The following is a 9,827-nucleotide window of genomic DNA, read 5'->3' on the forward strand; positions in this document are numbered from 1 at the left end:
TCCTTTATTTCACTCCGTGGTATTCAAAGTAAGACTGGCAAACTCGTTTCTGGACGTTTTTAATAGTTGTTTACTTTTGACTACGAGCTTCTTTGAGTTAAGCTTCTGGGTTTTGTTAGCTCTTCTAAAAGGTGTGGAAGCTGATGGAACTGATTCGTTCTTTTGAAAGTCCTTGCATCATATTTATGACAGATAATAAGGCACAATTTCTTTTTTCGTCCACCCATTGTGGAATTGTGCATTTCCGTCAGTTTTCAGCTGTGTTTGTCATTTCCACGATACAGGTATCGTTTGAAAACCATTTATTGTTTCTAACTTCCATTATTCACTTAAAAATTTTACAATAGACAATGAGTGGTGGAAATGTAAAAGCGGAGCAATCTGACGGACTAAACCATCTTATTTGCTCAGGGAGGTCAGGCTATTCTGGCATACGGAATATGGGGAGTTATTCATCACTCCCACACCTCTTAACCTGTTCTAGGGGTGCCCTTTTGATCACACATTCGGGTATTCTTTTCGGTATTATTAATTAGGCAAACTTGCGTATGTGCAAATGATGTGATCGGATTGTTTTCATTCACACTTGCTCACAAAACCTTTTTTACGTGTCAGGGAAGGGGCATGGATACGTGGTAGAGGAATTACATCACACATCAACCTCCAACTCTTAGAGTAAATTACACTTATAATAGAAACGCTGAATTTTCGAGAAAGTTATTTGCACAACCAGCTGTTGGTTTTTTTTTTCAAAAATAAGTGTTCGCAGCCGACTTGCCCGCCCCCCATACTGCAGGTGGACTCCAACACCTCGCGAATTAACGGTGGTAGTAATAGTGACGGTACCTACATGCGCAAACCCCAGGATTCTCCGCTGCCACCACAGTCGCAGCCGCAGGCGTTGAGTGGGTCCTTTCGGAAGGAGGTCAGCCAGGAGCGCACTGGCTCCGCAAGCTGTCTTCCGATCGCTCGGTCTGGTGATGGGGACACTGATGAGGTCCAGCATTTGCAAGACGTCGGATTTATTGTGTCCACAAAGCGTCCCAGTTCATGGAGAACCTCGGATTCGGGTGGGTATTGGTGCATACCATTGCGAATGCCTCCACTACACTAGGAATTGAAATTGGGTACCTATTTCACAGCCGAGTAGAACGACTTTTATGTATTAGTTGGCCTTTGTTTGCGTACGACTTTATACTTTTTAAAAAGTTCTATGCACTCTATTTCATTATTGGAACCAGGTGTTTGAGATCTTCCTGCATGTCATCTGAATTTGCCTTTTGCAAAGATTTTGTGCATTTCCAATCGCAAAATTACAAGCAAACGCAATTCTTTGGATAAAGTATTTCGATATATAAGTCTTACTGATCAATTCTGATCGATTTAGCTGCCAATCGGTTGGATCATTTCGTAGTTTGCTCACAGGATGTCGGATCGTAAAATGCAGTAGCAAATTGAATAACAACACTTCATAAACAGCTATTTTAAAAATAACCGTGCATCTTTTACGGTAAGTTTCGGCGTCGCATTTGTGTTTGTCACCATAGTAGTTATAAAGTGTGTATCGTGATGCAGTGCTTCATGGCGTAAACTGACTTAATTATCCATTCTGAAGGAAATTTTCTACTTTCTTCGTTAGGCACATGTTCTGTGTCGGTATAACGCATGTGAATAAATCCTGTGCTTAGAGGAACGCTGAATTTTGATTTCTTTGCATTGATCCCCTGGTGCCTTCAGTGCGCTTCCGTTGCCGTTGCCGTTGCCTATGGATTGCAGTCCAGTGTCGGGACTAAACGCCACTTAGTCTCTTCTTGTTACTCAACTTGTTAGCTCTTTGAGGATTAGCGCCACGCCACACTAATTAACGCGCCCCACCCGCGTTGACCGCGAGGGTGTGACAATGGCAAGTGACTTTTATCCACTTGCCATTTGAATTACGCTACTGATTCCAATGAAGACAAATTCACTTCTATGCCTACCACACTGGGGTTTCAAGGCCTAATACCCCTTCACTCTACAAGAATCTACTCTACCGTGCTTCCTTTCCATCCCGATTTAGCCTATTAAATAGACAATATTTTTTATCGGCATCTGGACGAGAGCACCATGATTGAAACCATATTGATTGGGCGATTAAACAGTTGTTTTGTTACTTTCCAGAAAATAATGAAGTACGTGACGTTTATTACTTTAGTTTCTCCTTGTACCTGCACTTTTCTTTCTTTTCGACGCACTAAATTTAAGCAGTAAACATGAATATAGCATTATTCAACCGATTTTAGGGTTTCAAACTTCTCATTTACCTTAATGAGCTTACATTCAAGTGTTTATGGGGATTTAGCATAAATAAATTAACAAACTTAATTCCTTCCCGTTTCTGCCGTTGTTCATAACCTTTTTATTTCTTGTATTATTATCCTTGAGTACTTTTACCACTGCCTGTGCTACTTCGCCCTTGTTCAGTTCTCCCAAAAGTCATCATAAAGACCTGCCACCAACCCACGTGGGATAACATGAACCCACCTGTGCCGAGTTTCAAGGCGACGTGATGAAAACCCTATTTCATTTGCCGTGTGAGGCCGTTCTGCCCATCAAAATGTTTTATTACTCATTCGCAAAATTTTATCTGATAATTGTTTAATGCTCACAATTGACTTGCGACTTGTACATGACGTTTAGGTTGCTCATCGCAAGGCCAAGATATAGAATGTTTGTGAGCACTTCTTTTATTCACTGTTCCCAGTTAATCTCACCTAAGAAACTGTTCAACTTCATTCCATTTAACATTAGTCAATCCATCTACCCTTCTCTTCCGCCTTCTACTGGCATATTAGTTTATTTGACCAATTTCGGTAAGTCTAAGATATCAACCTAATCAGCTTGAATGTGTGACAGTGGACTTCCAAATTTCACGCAATTACCTGCTCCCTGTCTCAGCTCTCCTTATACTGCCATGGCAACACGCCTGTAGACTCATGCCAGTGTCTCGTTCCTACAAATAATAAAAAGGTTATTTTTATACCAATTAACGTACTTGTTTGAAAGTTTGTCCAAAAAACCTCAGCAAAACCAGCAAATGTTGAGTTGAGGTGATACTAGTTTATTCACGCTTTCTCAGAAAAGGTTTTTTTGTGCTCACAGCTGCTATTTGTACTGTTTTTAGCTACGCGTGGGATTGCTGCTAGAACACCTATCGTCTTAATACTGTATGCATTATTAGAGGACTGAAACTCCTAATACTGATTTTAAATTAGATGATCTATAAGACCAAAATTTAGTTTTAAAACGGTCATGCGGTCTCGCGGGCAGGGCGTTGATGAGGTGGCTACCCAGCTGTGTGTTCCCCCTCTTAACTCAGGATGGCGGCCTACGGACGAGGGGACGGCGGCGGCGACGGGGGAGCAGAGGAAGGAAGAGAGAAGGCAATTTCGTGCCCGACTAGCTACCTACGATCCAGCACCGGCGGGGTCATCACAGCTCAGAACTCCCCTCCATCTGCTGCAGGGGTCTCGACGGACGGAGTGCGTTGTAAAGGCCTACGAGGAGATAGCGCAGAGGCTGGCGGAGAAACGTCGCGCCGCAAATCGATCTGAGCGACTGATCGACATGACTCTTCAGGAGGTTGGTTAAAAGCCTTACTATCCTTGTAGAATGTTAACCACTTCTTGTTATGAACTGTTGCTTATGCGCGTGGGCTTGGACTCTGCTAAGTTTCCAGCCCGGGTGGTCAGTAGACAAAGGCCTCAATGCACGTGTCTGCCTACGGGTACGAGTAAGCAAGGAGGCACGACGTGCGCAACGACTGGCTGACTAGCGGAAGTGCCGAAAACGGGTCGGAATCCAGTCTTGCGTGTTTCTAATCCTTGATCGACTTTGGCCCTACAGTTATTATTAGCACGCTTAAAGTAGGAAGCGAGGTCGCGACCTTCTGGAATGTTGGGGAACTGGTCACGGAAATGGGAACCTCGGAAAAATCGAAGCAGAGATGTTTCCCGGAGTTGCAAGCATCCCTAGCACTTCTACTAGGTGTATCTTCCGCAAGTAAATTTAATCACAATTTCTTCCATTGTTTAAAATTTAGTGGAAGCTTTGGATATCGGGTTCTTTTCTTCCTTGTTCATCATCTCCATTCTTTACAAAAGTGTCGTTGAAATGGGAGTTATGAAGAACCTCCTAGCCTATTTGACTTCAGTTTTTCTAGTTTGCAAAAAATTGTTCTAATTTGGTGTTTTTTGCTACAAGACTCATTTTTGCCTCATCAATATATAGAATGTGTTTGCTTTATAGGCATTTTCTTGCTCGATTCTGACTACGACTGCGGTTTAAAAGGCTGACGCATAATTAATCTTTGTGCATACATCCTCGATTTGAGTCCGTTATTGTCAGCTTCAAGTTAGTCCGCACACCTTGCGCAGGGGAGTCAGCTTATTATAGAGCATTCAAGACGGGAGCGTTGTGCACTCTTTTCAGCCGCTTTAATGAAGCACCGCCAGCATGTGCTGATGCCGCCACTCCACATCACTCGACGCCTTTATTGGCACTCAGGCGAACGCTTTAACGTCTCGTATTTTTATCGTTTCGAGAAACATTGTGGGATTTCTTTGACCAGAGTCGAGTGTGACACACAAAGTTTGCTCGATCTTTGATCATAGAGTAATCCGTTATGTTTGGTAGGAATTTGGTTTTTTTTCAGCGTAAATTTTGTGCCACAAATTAAGGCAGATTCATTTAATCATGCGAGTGGGATGCATCGTGTATTTAAGGACGTTTGTTTCAACCATAGCTGGAAACGGAGAAGTTGGTAATTCAGCGCGCATTGCTAGCCTTCGAGACAACATACGGACGGCCTCGTGAACGCAACGACCGTGTGGTGATGCGTCCGGTGTATGACCGCTACCGCTGCGTAAAGCGACTGCTGGCGGGCGCCGCGAGCCACCACTGCAGCAGTCCCAACACGCCGGCACGCATTTTCGCACCCCCCGACATGCTGGACTCCGCTACCGGTGCCACCGACACAGCTGCTCCACTGGCTACGCCGCACTCTCTGTACTCTGAGCACGTCTCCTCGCTGGCGCTACTCGCAGAGCCACCACATGCAAGCACAGGCGATCCGGTGACCCTGGCACACCGATGCCCCTCCATTGACACCTCCGACTACCCCCAACTCCACAACTCCGCCGCCTCCAGCCGCTGTACTAGTCTCGTGACCTCAGCCAACTCGAAGGCGCCCGATGAGTGGTGTAGGTGATACAGGCACTATTCTACTTGCACCCACCAGCACTCCCTCAATTTCCCCATTCGATTATGATTGTGTTTGGGATATTGCAAACCTGATTTACGTAGAAGTTCCCTTAATGTTGATTTAGCGGTGCCTCTGAGTCAGCATTTCAAATAGTACTTCGTTTTTCGCATCTGAAGCTTCTTCCATTCTGATGTGAAAAGTTGCTTAATTAATTGCCACACCACCCAGTGTTCTTTACTGAATAGTCGCCTGGGCATTTCATGTTATGTAGCCGCTTCGATTGGTTGATTCGATGTATTATTGCATTTCTCTACTTTCCACGGCCTTTTGTACTTTTACTTTGTGTACCCTTCGCGCAAGTTGAGTCGATACTTGTATAGAATTGGTAAAAATACTGGTGTTTAAATAAGGCTTGACCACACAACAAGAACCATGATTTGCCGAGAGATGTCGGATTTTTTACAGTTGCACTGACGTTTTTCCTATGAAAAACGCAATGGGATAGATCTAGAGACCAAAGCATCAAGTGGTTTTTACTTATCTATTTGTGGCTATTTGACGTCTACCAGTGCAAAATCATATCATCACCTGAATTGCAACTAATTATAAAATCCTCTTTACACTTTATTATCTATCATCACGCTGCATTAATTCCTGGCACGTGAAGTTGCGCAATTCACGCAATTTTTAACCAGCTAAACGGTGGGTTTATGGGTTGATTGTGTTTGGGACTACGGCTACTTGCCCCAGGCAAATTTTTGTCCTATTATTCGACCGTTTTTGGGAAACAAATGGGTGCTGCCATAGTGCCTGTTTTTCGTGATGTTTCATTCCTTGCAGTTCCCCGTTCCCAAATGCCTCCAGCTATGTGGTTCACCTGCCTACATCGTGGGTGATTAACAGTTATGGTCGGGTTCACCATACAAATACCACCTTTTGTTAGCCTGTTTCGTTCTCTTTGCTGGCAGAGAAAATACGTAATACGTACTGGTTTATTGATGATATGCCCGTTTCAGTTAATGCGAATTCGTTTGGTTCCTGTGACACCATTAATCGCTCAAATTGATGGTATTTCCTGGTAGCACCTAGGCGTTGGTAGGTAATTGTCGAAATGACCTCACATTCTGTTACTGTGACCATTCACAACAAAATGCTCCTTGTGTTTCCGGGCAAGCTGTTAGCGAAGTTAGTTCTTTGCTGTTGACGTTTTTTATAGTAATATCGTGAATTAAAATAGGGCAGGTGAAATATCGCTTGAGCATAAAGTTCACGACTGTGCAGTAAAATTGACTACAATACTTGTCATGGCTTTGATGGTTCTTTGTGATAAATAGGTCTCGAGGCGTCTTCCCTTTTGACACGATTCTATGCCGACTCCACTACACGAGAGTTGTCACTCTATATCGGTGTGTGGCCGTCTTCTTTTGCTTTTTACATCACTTAGGATTAAAAAGGATAGTCTAAATTTTACTTGGCATTATTTATTGGTAACTTATAAATCGTATGAGTGAATAAGACCTCGATTACTGTGCTTGGGGATGTCATTTTCAGTTGGCTCACTCGGTGTCTCAACGCGACCATCTGGGCAGCGGGTGCGATCGCCACGCCGCTACCCGGAGGTGGAGCTGGTGGACGAGAGAGAATACAACACGGGTATCGTGATGCGACAAAGCAAAGAGGTGGTAAGATTGGGAGGGAGAGCACAGGAGAGTGAGGAGGAGGGTGAGGAGCAGACGGTGGGCAGACGGACCCCCATCAGTCGGAGCCCTTTGCTGTCTCCATCATCGTCACCGTCACCACCGGCCTATCAGCACCCACGACGACGGCAGCAGCACCGCCAGCATGCAGACGCTCCCACCTCAGCGGCTTTGACACAGGCGCAGTGGTCCATCGTCGGTCATGAGGGCGCTCACAGCCAACTGCTTTCACAGCCTCCTCGCCAGCTCACCCTCTTCCCCACCACCTTCTTCTCCCACCGACGCCACAGCCAACACCAGATCAGGCTCCTGGTGGGAGACGATCCCGAGTCGGGAAAGCCATTGTATGTTCATGAATACGAAATTACTTGAACCCAAGCTCCCGTGCAACATTTTATCACCTGAGAATGGGCTAGCACTTTTTGAATGGCCAACCCTGTATAATTATTTGCTATAGCGACCTCTTCAGGTGTATCTGCTAAGTATTTCGCTTAGATTTGTCTTGAATTAGTTCTTCATGAAATAAGTAGACCTCAGAAAGGATCCTTTTATGAATTCATCAAGTGATCCTCATGATTGTGTACCCAGTGCTCTTTTGTATGAATGCATTTTAAGTCTCCTTTCCTATTGCACAATCATGGATAAGTCATGCTATTTTATACGGATTCCCTGATAATTTATTGCCTGCCTGTAATTCTCATCTTTTCTACGTACCACATTTATTCCGTCACCTGATCCTCCTGCCAGCATAAACCATAATGGGAAATGCGTTTTAAGTAGTGACTTTCGTGGTAATTGTTTTTCAACTTTGGGAATCTATTTTTCTGCGAAGGTTTTTTAACGCATAACGGAAGCAAGTGATTAGTTGATTTGAGGAATCGCTTGAGTTTTCTTGCTTTACGTCCGTTTAATCATCCTTTCATATTAGTAATAGCCTTGTAGACATTATCGTACGTGCAGATAAAGAAATCAGCTGAATTTTCCGGCTTTAATTCGGCTTTTGAGGCGTTAGTCACGGAAAGCGAACAAGTCTTTTGTCAATTTTCTTTGTTCCCCATGTTTGAATTCCCCTCTGTATGCTTTAACACTGCGTTTTTATTTCAGAGACCAGGCTATTGCCGACTGTGTCGCGAAGTACGCAACATTCACCTTATCTGAGCTGCAAATAGAGCTTACTTCCGTCAAGGATTCGAAAAAGACGCTGCAGAAATTCCTCAAGGAATTCGAACATGATTTTGAAAGGAAGCATGGTAAGTTGATGCAAGATGCTATATTTGCCACCATATTGAGATTTTGTTTCTTTTTAAAGCAGATTTGCCTCAGAATTCTACCTCAAACTAGCGACTAACATGCGACGTTTGCTGTTAACCATTCTATCAAAAGTTGAGAAGTTACTGCGCTTTTTACCTTTCTATGCATTTTCCATTGATAAAAGCATACGCTGTTTCATAATCTAGGGCGAAAGGTGGAAATGGAGGATCGGCAGCCGTTGAATCCTGAATACTTGCACTACAAAATGCTGAAAGCCCGACTTACTAGTCTAGAGCGACTCTTGGAGGCTCGATCAACCAAAGTGTAGATTGCTTGCCTCCTATCATCCGTACCTGGCCGACGCCCCTCCTGCTGTAAAGGTGACTGTACAGTTACGGCTCCTCTACATTTACCAATTGCATTGCCTTCGGAGTAGAACTTTAGGAATACATCTTCATTTGAACTGCATTTCCTTCTCTTTTCCCCTCATTCCCAAGGAGGAAGGAATTATATAGATTTCCAAATGAATGCGATTTCTAGAGCACTTGGTCTTCCCTGGAGGACCACTAATTTTTTTGAGCATTCTAGTAAATAGTCCTCTTCATGTCGACTTTAATTACTCTTACTCTTTTGATTTGAGCGTGACAATAATCTCTTCGTCCCCTTCCAGAATGTAGCCATAAGGCTTGATTTTATCCATTTATAAGCACGCCCACATATCTCGGCTGTACACATCTCAATATAGATGTTCCTGATCAATTTGTATTTTCACAATTGGTTTTAACTGTTTTTCGATGGGTACAATAAGGTGTTCATCCACTGGGTCTACAGTGAGGGACGGTGGTGTTGACACTTCCCAATTAGGGTCGTCTCGGTTGACATTTCAAAAAAGTGGTAATTAAGCTCAAGAGACAGGATACAAACAGGTAGTACGATGGATGGAGTTCTTGTGAAGCCGAAATAGCAATAGGGGATCCTTGTGCAATAGGCTCGGTGTTTCTCTTTCATCTCTGCCTTCATGCCCTTAGAACGAGTAGACGAGTCAAACGGGGACACGCCTCATGCAGTGATGAGTATGAGAGAGGTACGGATGTCACGGGTTAGGCGTGTTTAGGCTATGTCCCCTCGTAGGGAGTTGAGGCTCGTATTTTCTGACCACCTTTCACCCAAAAGGTACATTTAACAAACGCATTTTGCTGTGGAAGCCGTTAGACATTGGACAGTTCCACTTTGGGATTTGTATTATTTTGTCATATCAAGGAAAAACTGGCAGTAGCATAGGATTTCGGTAGAAGTAGGTGACGCTCGCACCCAACTCCAAGTCAACGCCCAGTCATGTTGTAAACAAGGCTAGGATATTCAAATCCCGTAAAATAAGTGCACTCTATCCGTTGCTATGACAACTGTAGGCATATAGTGAGTAGACTTGGCCGCTTAACAGACTGCGGCAGAAAGTGTTCTGATTTTCTTAGAACTCTGATTATGAGGGTGTGCAAAAACAAAGGCAGAACCTGGAGTTCTTTATAGAATCCTGTAATACGTTGGTTGTTTGTTTAACGGTCGGTTTTGGTAAAGAGACACTTTGTCTTGGCCATTGTACCTCGCCGGGTGGGCTAGCCTCCGGGCAAAGCCAGTAG

The 9,827-nt window shown here is 44.0% G+C and overlaps 1 protein-coding gene across 1 annotated transcript in view; it reads left to right on the plus strand. All coding sequences in view use genetic code 11, as the record gives it.

Moving 5' to 3' along the window:
* EGR_07924 (hypothetical protein) overlaps positions 1-9,827 on the plus strand; it is a gene marked incomplete at both ends in the record, with an annotated part of 22,016 nt that overhangs the window by 7,210 nt on the left and 4,979 nt on the right. The window contains 7 exons of the mRNA XM_024497173.1: positions 797-1,070; positions 3,359-3,621; positions 4,784-5,240; positions 6,794-7,283; positions 8,044-8,189; positions 8,397-8,514; positions 9,219-9,274. Of these exons, the coding sequence (XP_024348443.1) occupies positions 797-1,070; positions 3,359-3,621; positions 4,784-5,240; positions 6,794-7,283; positions 8,044-8,189; positions 8,397-8,514; positions 9,219-9,274 (1,804 nt within the window). The remainder of the gene's footprint in view (positions 1-796; positions 1,071-3,358; positions 3,622-4,783; positions 5,241-6,793; positions 7,284-8,043; positions 8,190-8,396; positions 8,515-9,218; positions 9,275-9,827) is intronic.

The sequence above is a fragment of the Echinococcus granulosus genome, assembly GCF_000524195.1.
Source record: "Echinococcus granulosus chromosome Unknown EG_S00090, whole genome shotgun sequence".
Taxonomy (NCBI): Eukaryota; Metazoa; Platyhelminthes; class Cestoda; order Cyclophyllidea; family Taeniidae; genus Echinococcus; species Echinococcus granulosus.